This window comes from Myotis daubentonii, chromosome 13 (assembly GCF_963259705.1).
Source record: "Myotis daubentonii chromosome 13, mMyoDau2.1, whole genome shotgun sequence".
Taxonomy (NCBI): Eukaryota; Metazoa; Chordata; class Mammalia; order Chiroptera; family Vespertilionidae; genus Myotis; species Myotis daubentonii.
The window spans coordinates 45,888,624-45,902,186 of NC_081852.1; the positions used below are offsets into that span (position 1 = coordinate 45,888,624).

Sequence of the window (13,563 nt, forward strand, 5' to 3'; positions counted from 1 at the left end):
AAAATTTTATTAATTACATGAGTCTGCATATAAATTCCTGTGTAAAAAGGCCAACTAGGTCAAAGTGCAAGGACAGCCGTGGCTGGGTGGCTCAGTTGGAGTATGGTCCCGTATAGGTTCTATACCTTGTCAGAGCACATACCTAGGTTATGGGTTCAATCCCTGGTCGAGGTGCATATAGGAGGCAACCAATTGATGTTTCTCACATCAGTGTTTCTCTCTTTCCCTCTAAGATATCAATATAAACATAACCTCTGGTGAGGATTGAAGAAAAAAAGTACAAAGACAATAACTTTGCATAAATTACTAAATTATTTTTTAAATTTTCCCAAAGTACACTTACACTGGCCATACTACCTGTTTCCTAGTACATTTCTGAACACTGAATATTATCAATATCTTCAGTCTTCACCGATCTTGAAGTCAACTAATGACATCTTGTTATTTTTCTTTGTATTTCATTGATTATTGGTGATACTGAACATCTTTTTAAAAGTACGTTGGTATGTTAATTTGCATATTTGTATCTTTTCAAGTATTTTTACTAGTTCTTGGTTTGATTATTTTGCCTGGGAAGTGATCAAGCTGTCAGCCTTTTCCTTTATGGTTTTTGGGTTTTGTGGCATGATATGAACTTGAAAATTATTTTATAGTTTCAAATGTTGTATTTGTCTTACTATAAATGAAGTTTTTAAAAATAACATGTGAGAATTGAAAAGGCCCTGACTTTAGAATGAGACCTGGATTTAAATTCCAGCTGCTCATGTATTATGTTGGGTGGAGTATTTTAATCTCTCCGAACCTGTTTGCTCCTATGTGTGATGTATGACCATTTTATAAGGTTTTTATAAGTATTAAATGAAATGCACATAAAACACCTGTTGTATATGTGGCTGGCAAATAGTAAATGCTTATGTTTTCTTTCTTCTCCTTAATACTCTTATCATTCATCTACTTAGATGATGTCAGTTCATACAGACTGTATTGTGTCCGTGCAGATTTTAAGTACATTGATGGAAATAACAATTAGAAATGGTGAGTATATAATGGTAATTAGAAGTATGAATTATTGGTTGATATGTACCTGGTCTTTTTCGTATTGCTGAAAATTACTAGTAGGATATTTGGGAATATAGAATAAAAATTATTTTTGTAATCTAAAAATGAAATGAAACTCCAATCAAAAATGAGTGTCTGCATTTTTCTAGTTGTATAAGATGTTGCAAGTGGCAGCCCTTACCTAATATTTACCAAGTCATGGCTTACTGTGCTAGGTAAGTAGAAATAGTTGCAAGTTTATTATTTAGTCAATTAACTTTAATTGGCTCTTGGTGAGCAACAGTATTATACTGATTCTGCACTGAGGCAGTTGATAGTGTCTATTGCAAAAGTGTGACAATTGCTTTTTCAAAACCTTTGAGATCTCTTATAATGAAACAAGCATTGTGATCTAGCTGTCTTACTTGTTTTGAGGATTGTGACACATAGGCATTGGTGATGGTAAAATCACCCTGTGCTAATAGCAGTGGTATTTTACCATTGTTATTTCCATCTTTTCAAATGTGTTGCTTTTATCCATCACTCTCAGATACTTTGTTCATAAATATCATTTCTTTCATATTTATTTGAAAATTTGTAGTTTTTATATGATCATTCTAAACAACTATATTGTTAACATATCATTACCAGTTGTCATTATATAGAATCACTATAATAATCCATATTTCACATGCAGACTGTCACCTTGCAACTGTGAGTTTGTGAACTCAGGATTTGAGATAAAATATTTTCTTCTACTAGATACCTTCAGTGATTCACCAGTTTGGCCTTGGATCCCATCATTGTCTGATATAGCAGCTGTGTTTTTCAATATGGGAATTGATTTTAGATTTTTGTTTCCTCTGGAGAATCTTCAGCCAGACTTTAATGAAGATAATCTAGTGTAAGTTTTCTTTTCATAATTAATGCCAAAAACATTCTTTTAAACAATTTTTATATAAGAATAGTTAATAGTCATTCTTTTAATAACTTTAATATCCATTCTTGATTTTTTAAAAAATCTCTCAAAGTTGAAAAGGATCTTGAATTAAATACATGAACCTCTGTCTTCAGCTAAAGCCATCATCATGTTTAACAAGGGAAAATAGAAACTTTTTTTAAAATTCAAAAACACAGTAATAATATTTTACCTGTTTTCTGTTTTGCTCTCCCTTTGTTCTAACCAAAATATCTGCTTGTTCTTTCTCTAAATTAGCCATTGTTGCATTGGCTCTTCCTCATGCTGACCCCTCAGTTCCATCCTTAGTGTTTCTCTGTCAAAATATTACCTGTCTTATTTATTGAAACACTATTTAAAAGAGCAAAAGACAGTCCATTTATTGGGGACAGATTATGGTACATTAATAATAATCATCACAACTACTAAAACGTATTGCTTAGTATGTGCAAAGCATGGTTCTAAGGTCTTAATATGTAGCATTTCATTTAATAATCACTACAACTACTAGTATTTTCATTCCCATTTTGCTGGTAAGTAAGGCATAGAAACATATTAAGTAACTTGCCCAAGGTGTATAGCTAGGAAGGGACACAGGACTACCAAGCAGATATTTAAAAAATAAAAAGTGCCCTGGCCGGTTTGGCTCAGCGGATAGAGCGTCGGCCTGCGGACTCAGGGGTCCCGGGTTCGATTCCGGTCAAGGGCATGTACCTTGGTTGCAACCACATTCCTAGTGGGGAGTGTGCAGGAGGCAGCTGATCGATGTTCCTCTCTCATCAATGTTTCTAACTCTCTATCCCTCTCCCTTCCTCTCTGTAAAAAATAAATAAAATATATATATATATTTTTTTAATATATTTTATTGATTTTTTACAGAGAGGAAGGGAGAGAGATAGAGAGCTAGAAACATCGATGAGAGAGAAACATCGATCAGCTGCCTCCTGCACATCTCCCACCGGGGATGTGCCCGCAACCCAGGTACATGCCCTTGACCGGAATCGAACCCGGGACCCTTCAGTCCGCAGGCCGACGCTCTATCCACTGAGCCAAACCGGTTCCGGCTAAAATATATTTTTGAAAGATAAAAAGTTCTTCACATATGGAAGTATCTCTATGATAAATATAAAGTGAAAAAAGAGATGTGCACAAAGTAGTATATAGTATGCTAACATTTATATTAAAGGTGTGAGGAGGTGAAATACTCATATTTATTTGTATATGCATAAAACACTTGTGGAAAAAAGGACTAAAATTAGTAGTGATTGTGGGGAGGGGAAATGGGTGGCTGAAAGTCTAGACTGGGAGTATAATTCTTCACAGCACACTTTATCTATATACCTCTTGACTTTTTAATCAGATTAAACAAGAAAAAAAATTTTTTTTAAATCACCTAAGGGTATGCTTTTTATTGATTTTAGAGAGTGAAAGAGAAAAACATCAATCAGTTGCCTCCCGTACATGCCCTGCCAGGGATGGAACCCTCAGCCTAGGCATGTGCCCTGACCAGGAATCAAAGCTACAACCTTTTGATGTACAGAATGATGCTCCAGCCAACTGAGCCACCCAGTCAGATCTTTTGAATGCCAAGTTCATGTGTCTCCTCTTCACTTACCTCAACCAAAATTGGGGGCTTACAGTTGTTTCTTTATATGCTGTAGCAGTTTCTTTAAGTCATAGGAGGCTTTTAAATACTAAGAGTTCTTTGTAGTCAGAGCCATCATCTACATAACTCTCTGACACCAAAAGCAATGAGGATAGTGCCTTATAATAAGTAGTTGTTCAAGGAAAAACTAATGCATCGAGACAGAGATCAAATTAGTATTTACCTGGAGTGAGAGAAAGTATATTGACTTGCATCTGGCATGAAGGGACTTTTAGGGGTAATGGAAATGTCCTATTTCTTGATTCGGATGGTGGTTACACTAGTATATATATTTATCAAAATTTAAAATGGCCCTGACCGGTTTGGCTCAGTGCATAGAGCGTCGGCCTGTGGACTGAAGGGTTCCGGGTTCAATTCCGGTCAAGGGCATGTACCTTGGTTGCGGGCACATCCCCAGTAGGGAGTGTGCAGGAGGCAGCAGATCGATGTTTCTCTCTCATCGATGTTTCTAACTCTCTATCCCTCTCCCTTCCTCTCTGTAAAAAAATCAATAAAATATATTTTTTTAAAAAAATTTTAAATGAGCATATTCCTTTTATTGTATGTAAATTATGCCTCAATAAAATATACATTTTTGATGTTATATTTCTTATAATTATATTGTACCTAATTTCGTTTGGCTTTATTCACTTTCGATAGTTCTGAAACACAAATGACACTGTGGGGGAAAGGAAGTGAAGATTCATCTTGTAAGCCGATTTTTTCAACTCTTCCTGAAACCAACATTTTAAATGTGGTTAAGGTAAGTAAAACACTTATGTGTGTCTTAACGCAAAGCTGAAACCATTTACTTTGGTGGTTAATAGTTTTAAAACAAAATCAGTAGTGTTTTACCAGGTGATTTCCAGTCTCTGAAATTCCTTAGCAATAATCTTTGTTTTAAAGATTATTTTTGCTGTTTTTATTTTGATTTTTAATATTAGGAGTGAAAGGGATCTTTAGATCAGAGTATATATTAACATAGTTCTAGGAATACTTTACTAAGAAGCTTCTTGAAACTAATATCTTTAAAACCAATAATTTTTTAGAATTCAGATGTATGAAGAAAAAATATTACAATGTAACTCAGTGACTAAGAAAGTGTTAAAACATTTTTAGTGGTTGGATCAAATCAGCCGTGGGCAAACTACGGCCCGCGGGCCGGATCCGGCCCGTTTGAAATGAATAAAACTAAAAAAAAAAAAGACCGTACCCTTTTATGTAATGATGTTTACTTTGAATTTATATTAGTTCACACAAACACTCCATCCATGCTTTTGTTCCGGCCCTCCTGTCCAGTTTAAGAACCCACTGTGGCCCTCGAGTCAAAAAGTTTGCCCACCCCTGGATCAAATCAATGATATTACGCCATTAAGAAAATCTTGAGCCCTGGCTGGTTTGGCTCAGCAGACTGAAGGGTCCCAGGTTCGATCCTGGTCAAGAGCACATGCCCAGATTGCGGGCTTGATCTCCAGTAGGGAGCGTGCAGAAGGCAGCCGGTCAATGATTCTCTGTCATTGTTATCTCTTGCTTCCTCTCCCTTCCTCTCTGAAATCAATAAGAATATATTTTTTAAAAAAAGAAAGAAAAAGGAAAATCTTGAAAATGAGAAAATAAGGAAGAAAATACTTAATCCTATCACCTAATTCAACTACTAGCATGAGTATTTTTTTTCCCTAGGCAACTGATGTTTTGTTTTCTACATAATTCTCTTTTGCATTTTTTATTTAAAAGTTCTTATTTTAGCCCTAGCCAGTTTGGCTCAGTGGATAGAGCATCGGCCTGCGGACTCAGGGGTCTCGGGTTCGATTCTGGTCAAGGGCATGTACCTTGGTTGCGGGCACATCCCCAGTGGGAGGTGTGCAGGAGGCAGCTAATCGATGTTTCTCTCTCATCGATGTTTCTAACTCTCTATCCCTCTCCCTTCCTCTCTGTAAAAAAATCAATAAAATATATATTTTTTTTAAAAAAGATAAAAGTTCTTATTTTAAACTATTTAAGTAAAATTTATCTCAAGTAGCTTTGTCTCTACATTTGTGTCAAAGTTTCTAGGCTTATGTACATCAATACATCCAGAAGGTTACCAGGATCACGAAATAATGTTGCTGATTTTAATGTTATTTAAAATGAGTTTGGAAAAACAGCTGAAGCAGATTCCTCTAGTGGACTTTCAAAGTCTCCTGATAAACCTGATGAAAAACATCAGAGATTGGAACACAAAGGTAATATTATTTAAAAGTTTAGTCTTGGTTTTCTGGTGTAACAGCACAACTTGACTTTCACAGTGCATGCAGAATAGTTTCTAAGCTCAGTTAAGATCTTGGGCAGATGAAAAATAAACTGAGGAAGGGACTGTCTTTGCCGGGACTGTATTATTTAAATTCATTACAACTGAATCATCTCTAAAACTATTTTTTCCACATATCTCCCCCTCCCGCCACCCCAATGTCTTTATTGGGGAATTACTGTGGGCCAAGCATTAATGTAGATGCTAGAGATACATCTGTGAAAAAAGACAAAGCCCTTGACCTCATGGTAGTTTTACCCTAGTCAGAGGGTTATATAATAAAGTTGCCCTGGCTGGTTTGGCTCAGTGGATAGAGCGTCGGCCTGCGGACTAAAGGGTTGTGGGCTGGATTCCAATCAAGGGCACATGCAGGAAGCAGCCGATCAATGATTCTCTCTCATCATTGATGTTTCTATCTATCCCTCTCCCTTCCTCTCTGAAATCAAAATATATATATATTTTTTTTAATAAAAAATAAATGTAGATTATAATATTATGTCAAGTTATAATAGGGCTACAAATAAAGCAAAACATGAGTATAGAGAGTAGCAAGGCAGTCAAGGAATGCCTTTCTAGAGTGACCTTTGAGCAGAGACCAAAAAGAAATGATGGAGTAAGTTATACATACAAAAATATAAGTTGAACTTCTGCAGCCATATTGAGGCTAAACATGCATAATTTTTGTTAGACTTTTAAAAATTATGTTTTTCAAGCTTTTTGGTGGAAAACTTCAAAGAAGTGTAAAAATAGAAGAAAGTGTAACGAACCCCTAACTACCTATCACCCAGCTTCGTTATTATCAAGACATTATCTTGTCTCATCTGTTATCCTCCCCCCCATATTTCTTTACCCTACTCAGGGATTATTTTGAAGCAATTCGTTAGACTTTAAACACTGGAATAGCGAAAGATCCTTAAAATGCAAGAAATCCCAGGTCCAGGAATATGTACAGTCTTGTACAACTCTCATTATACACCTTTGGGAACTGATATTTGTATTCAAATCACTTTATTCTTCCAAGAAGGAAATTTAAGTACATATAGATAGGTATCTGTTCAGTCTGTTCTAGAGTTTAAGATAAAATTGAATCTGTGTACTATATACATTTTAGCAGGTACTAGACTCCATGTTGTTTCTAAAAATGAGTGCTCTTTTCATTATAATGCTTCCATTATGGCAAGATCATTGTAGATGATCTGTTGAATATTTGATTCCACTGTCCTGTTTGAAAAATCTTACTCATTCTTTGTTTTCAGGTGCCTGAACTCTGTGTGGCCATAAATGAACTCTCCAGTCATCCCCACAACCTTCTGTGGTTGGTACAGCTGGTCCCTAACTGGACATCCCGTGGAAGGTATTGAAAAGTGAGAATTAAACATTTAAAAATGTATAGTGTTATCTAGCCGATGTGGCTCAGCAGTTGAGCATCGATCTATGAACCAAGAGATCACGGTTCCGTTCCCAGTCAGGGCAATTGCCTTGGTTGCTGGCTTGCCTCCCAGTTGAGGGTGTGTAGGAGGCAGCCGATCAATGATTCTCATCATTGATGTGTATGTGTGTCTCTCTCTCCCTCTCCCTTCCTCTCTGAAATCAATAAAAATATATTTTAAAATGTATAATGTTTACATTAATAACATAATGCTTTTGGGACCTTTATTTCCTTTTATCATACCTTAAGTGTTAGATCTGAGTCTTTTATTTCATATTCAGCTCTGGGAAAATGTATTCACAGCCTGATTCTGATAAGGCAACTCTAACTTTATGTACAAATATTTTACATGAAACTTTTACTATTCTATTAAAGCTTATATGTTCTTATATACCCTTCTCTTGATTAGCTATATTTTCAATTAGCAGGACTAGAAGAACTTTTGGCTCATTCATCTGCTTCTCAAACAGTATTGATTAAAATACATTCTAAAATTGTAATTCCAGGCAACTGAGACAGTGCCTCAGCCTAGTGATTATTTCAAAGCTTTTGGATGAGAAACGTGAAGATATCCCTAACACCAATAATCTGCAGGTATAGGTAACATTTTTGTATTCCTTTAATAAATGGAAGAAGTAGTAAAGTGTAGGGAAAATTGATGGATCCTGAGTCAAAAATCCTGGGATTAGATCTCAACTCTCAGACATAATACTATTCATGTAATCTTTAGGATGATACTTAATTAATGAGATTTTGTTTCTTCATCTGTGAAATGGAGATGGTATCACACCCTCTACCATCTCCATAGGACTGTTGTGGACATTTAGATCAGCGATCGCCAACCTTTTGGACCTCATGGACCACCAGTGGTCTGCAGACCACTGGTTGGCGACCACTGCTCCAAAGGTTTCCTTAAATCAGCAGTTGCTAACCTTTCGGAACTCACGGACCACCGGTTGGCAACCACTAATTTAGATGAAATAGTATATAAAATCTGCTGAGAAAATCATAATGTGCTATATATGATTCATTTATTAAATTAATGCATCAAGGTTAGCAGTGTTATCACAAAATTAGAAATTGCAAAACTATCTATACTAATAAAAGCCTAGGTGGTCATCATGCCCTCACGATCCATCACCAGGGTGGGCGGTGCTTGACGCTGCTTGCACTGTACGGGGCCGCGGGGGCAGGACCCCCAGCTCCAGCCTACCTCTTTTGGGCAATCGATCATGAGGCTCCCACACTGTGAGAGGGCACAGACCAGGCTGGGGAACACCCTCCCCTCCCCCTCAGTGCACGAAAGCACTGAGCCACTAGTTGTACATTAATTGCATCTTATACCTGTTTTAATATTAGTCTTTAAATTGTAGAGCTTAAGTGTTGTTGCCCTTTAGTACTTATTCAGTAGTAAATATTCACATAGATACACGAGTGTGTATAAACATGTCCTAGGGAAGTTCCACTCTGAGAAGTCCTGAAGGCTTTTTTCAAACATTAATAGTACTAATGGGACTACTCATAGTTATATTTGAAAACTCAACATAGAACCGGATTTAGATGTAGTGTTCTTATTTGAATTGCAGTTTGGTACAAGATAACCTGGGGGGAGAAGGGGGATGAATTAGAGACTCTGCCCTTGAAAACATAACCTAAGTCATTGAAACAAACAAAAAAACAACAACCATTGTGGTACAGTGTAGTAAGAGCAGTGATAGAAGTGTGCACAAGGTGCTGTGGGACAGAGAGATTAAAAGAAACAGCTGCATTGGTGGAGTTGCGGTAGATTTGATTCCAGATACTTGGGGACCACTTCTGAGTCACCAGGGTCATTATCAAATATCTCTCAGTCCTTTCAGTGATATTTACTGCCTTCAAAAGGGAATTCTTTTAAAAATTCAGTGACTTCTACTCACAGATTCAATTATGCTGACTTTCAAATAATTTCACAGAAAATACACTCTTTGATCTCTATTGTAATGCCATTTGGTCTCCTCACGCTTTTATCATCAATTACAAGCACTAATCTTTAATTTAAAATCCCTTTTAAGCAATTGAGGACTTTAAAATAGAAGAGAAATTGTTATCAGTTAAAGGGCCAAAATTAGAGAAGCCAAAATGAAGAGAGGACACACTAAAAAATAAATAAATAAAATAAAAAGCCTGAGAAAGAACAACTGTATTGCTCAATATTACTCAATGTCTTTCTTTTGATAGATATCAGTCCTACATCGATATCTTGTACAAATGAAGCCTTCTGATTTATTGAAGAAAATGGTCTTGAAAAAAAGAGCTGAACAACCAAATGGCATCATTGATGACAGTCTTCATTTGGAACTTGAAAAGCAGGTATCTGAAGATAGATCATCTCAAAAAGAGTACATATAGCATGACTGATGCCACCTTCCTAACCATAGACTGATACAGCATAGGCATTTAGAGAGTACTATAAGTGAATGATACTATCACAAAATTCTTCAGTAAACTTGAGAGTTGAGGTTGAGGTTAAAAAAGGATGGTTATTGGTAATTTAATACTGGGAATATTTTTTTGTAGCCCTTTACTTGGGCAGTTGTGAAGTAAAATGAATGCACTTGCGTTAGAAATCAGAAAGCCTGGGTTAAATGCATGGCTTTTTCGTACTTACTGACTCAGTTTACTTTAGCAAATCCTTAATCTTTCCTGGGCAGCTTTCCCAATGTGTAAACTGGAGTGATATCTATGTTAGCTAATTTCATGGGTGTTCATTTTATTCATTTCTCTAATAGGCATATTACCTGACCTACATTCTTCTTCATTTAGTTGGTGAAGTTAGTTGTTCCCATTCTTTTTCTTCTGGACAACGGGTAAGTAGTTTTAAATAGGTTTTGTTTTTTGTTTTTAATAAATGTCACTGTTGATGGAATGAATAAATGAACATTCCTTTTTAATTATATTAAACTAATTGGGGTGACATTGGTTAATGAGATAAGTTTTTCCCAGCTGGTGTGGCTCAGAGGTTGAGCATCAACCAATGAACCAAGAGGTCACAGTTTCGATCCCCAGTCAGGGCACATGCCCAGGTTTTGGGCTCGATCCCCAGTAGGGAGCGTGAAAGAGGCAGCCAGTAGATGTTTCTCTCTCATTGATGTTCCTATCTCTCCCTCTCCCTCTACAAATCAATAAAAACATTTTTGAAAAAGATTATATAAGTTTTAAGTGTACAGTTCTATAATACATCATCTATATATTGCATTGTGTGTTCACCACCCAAAGTCAGATCTTCTGTCACCACATATTTGAACCCCTTTAACCTTCTTCTACCTCACTCCACCTCCATTCTCCTCTGGTAACCACCATACTGTTGTCTGTGCCTATGAGTTTTTTGTTTGTTTTGTTTGTCCATTTGTTGCTTTCTGTTTTAAATCTCCATGAGTGAAATTATGTGGTTCTTATATTTTTCTGTGTAACTTATTTTGCTTGGCATGATTCTCTCAAGATCCATCCATGTTGTCCCAAATGGCAGTATTTCATCTTTTCTTATGGCTGAGTAATATTCCATTGTATATGTGTACCACATCTTCTTTATCCAATCATCCATCGAAGGACACTTAGGTTGTTCCCATGTCTTGGCCACCATGTGAACATAGGAGTTCATATATCTTTACAAATAAGTGTTTTCAGATTTTTTGGGTAGATATCGAAAAGAGTGATTGCTCAGTCATATGATAGTTCTATTCTAATTTGGGGGGGAACCTCCATACTGTTTTCCATGTACCAATTTATGAAAATTCTTTTGTAGGAGAAAATTTAATAAAAGTTAACCTTGGATTTGCTGTATAACAGTTATTTTCAACCTTTTTCATCTCATGGCACATATAAACTAATAATAAAATTCTGCATCACACCAAATATATATATTTTTGCCAGCCTAACCAAACAAATAGGTACAATTTTGATTCATTCATGGCTATTATTGTGTTGGATATCGTCACTTTTTTTTATTTGATACTCTAAGGGAAAAGCGGTCAGTGCCCCTAACTAAATAGTCAGGTATTGCATGTTTTAAAAATTCTTATGGTAGCCCTAACTGGTTTGGCTCAGTGGATAGAGCGTCAGCCTGTGGACTCAAGGGTCCCAGGTTCGATTCCAGTCAAGGGCATGTACCTTGGTTGCAGGCACATCCCCAGTAGGGAGTGTGCAGGAGGCAGCTGATCGATGTTTCTCTCTCATCAATGTTTCTAACTCTCTATCCCTCTCCCTTCCTCTCTGTAAAAAAATCAATAAAAAAATAAAAATAATCATTCTCCCCTTTAAAAAAAAATTCTTATGGTTCACTGGTTGAAAAAGCGCTGCTTTAAGATATAAGCACTTCTGTCTAAAAACTATATAATTTCAAAACCTTTATTGAATATTATATTTTTGTGATTACACACAGTACTAACATGGATATGCTTATTCATATATCTCTACCAACCTATGCAAGCATTTTTGTAGAGTAAATTCGTAGAATTGCTAGATCAAAGGTTATAAATTTTTCAAATTTTAATTATTTAAAATAGCTATTATCACATTTCCCTCCTAAAAAAGTAACCATTTAGCCCTGGCTGGTATGGCCCAGTTGGTTGGGCTTTATCCCATGCACCAAAAGGTTGCCAGTTCAGTTCCTAGTCAGCGCACATGCAGGGGTTTGGGGCTCCATCCCCAGTGGGGGGCGTGCAGGAGGCTGTCAATTGATGTCTTGCTCTCACATCAATGTTTCCCTCTCCCTTTCTCTTTAAAGGTCAATTTAAAAAAATTTTTAAATACATTTTTATTGATTTCAGAGAGGAAAGGAGAAAGAGAGGGAGATAGAAATATCAGTGATGAGAGAGAGTCATCAATTGGCTGCCTCCTGCATGCCCCCACTGGGGATCAAGCCTGCAACCCCTGCATGTGCCCCGACCAGGAATTGAACCTCAACCTCCTGGTTCACAGGTCGACTCTCAACCACTGAGCCATGCCAGCCAGGCAAAAAAAAAATCTTTTTTAAAGTATCTATTTACATTCTTACCTTAGTATATCCAACTTAAGTATATGTATGAGAGTGACTGTTTTGGACTATATACTTCTAAAACTTGAAAGATACTTAATTTTTCTTTTTTGCTCAATCCTTCTCCCTCTCTCCCCCCCAACCGCCGCAATACCCTTGCCCACCAGAGCACCCCTGCCTGCTCTCTATGAGTCTGTCTTTATTTTGCTTGGTAGTTTAGTTTGTTTATTAATTTCCACATATGAGAGAAATCATACAGTATTTGTCTTTCTCTGACCGGCTTATTTCACTTAACATAATGTTCTCTAGGTCCATCCATGTTGTCCCGAAGGGTAAAAATTTTCTTCCTTTTTATGGTCCAGTAGTATGGTACGTTGTATAAATGTACCATAGCTGTTTTATCCACTCATCTACTGCTGGACACTTGGGCTGCTTCCAAATCTTGGCTATTGTAAAGAATGCTGCAATGAGCCCTAGCTGGTTCGGCTCAGTGGATAGAGCGTCTGCCTGCGGACTGAAGGGTCCTGGGTTCGATTCCGGTCAAGGGCACATGCCCAGATTATGGGCTCGGTCCCCAGTAGGGGGCATGCAGGAGACCGCCAGTCAATGATTCCCTCTAATCATTGATGTTTCTATCTCTCTCTCCCTCTCCCTCTCTAAAATCAATAAAAATATATTTTTTTTAAAAAAGAATGTTGTAATGATCTTAGGGGTGCATATATTTTTTTGAATTAGTGTTTCTGGTTTTTTCAGATAAATTCCCAGAAGTTGAATCACTGGGTAATAGGCAGATTCACTTTTAATTTTTGAGGTAATTCCATACTGCTTTCCACAGTGGCTGCACCAATCTTTATTCCCACCAACAGTGCACAAGGGCTCCCTTTTCCACATCCTCACCAACACTTGTTTATTGCTTTAGTCATGAAAGCCATTCTGACAGGTGTGAGGTGATATCTAATTGTGGTAAGACAATTTTTCAAGAAACTACTATTAAAATAGTTTATAGAGAAAGATATGTTAGCTGTTACTTGAATATTTTATGAAAAAAATGTGTTAAAGGAAGGACTTTTAACACATTACATCACAATCTGGGCTCTGGGATTAATTTCCATTAATGTGCTTCAATTCATAGCAAAAAAACAACTTTTATTTTTGTGTATATCTTTTTTTTAATATATTTTTATTGATTTCAGAG

At 36.6% G+C, this 13,563-nt stretch overlaps 1 protein-coding gene across 3 annotated transcripts in view; it reads left to right on the forward strand.

Moving 5' to 3' along the window:
- Positions 1 to 13,563, forward strand: part of SLF2 (SMC5-SMC6 complex localization factor 2) — a 43,206-nt gene that overhangs the window by 21,604 nt on the left and 8,039 nt on the right. For all 3 annotated transcript variants that reach the window (XM_059661116.1, XM_059661117.1, XM_059661118.1), the window contains exons 10-17: positions 960 to 1,035; positions 1,801 to 1,942; positions 4,302 to 4,404; positions 5,687 to 5,863; positions 7,185 to 7,282; positions 7,864 to 7,951; positions 9,575 to 9,706; positions 10,126 to 10,203. In XM_059661116.1, coding sequence (XP_059517099.1) covers positions 960 to 1,035; positions 1,801 to 1,942; positions 4,302 to 4,404; positions 5,687 to 5,863; positions 7,185 to 7,282; positions 7,864 to 7,951; positions 9,575 to 9,706; positions 10,126 to 10,203 — 894 coding nt within the window. The remainder of the gene's footprint in view (positions 1 to 959; positions 1,036 to 1,800; positions 1,943 to 4,301; positions 4,405 to 5,686; positions 5,864 to 7,184; positions 7,283 to 7,863; positions 7,952 to 9,574; positions 9,707 to 10,125; positions 10,204 to 13,563) is intronic.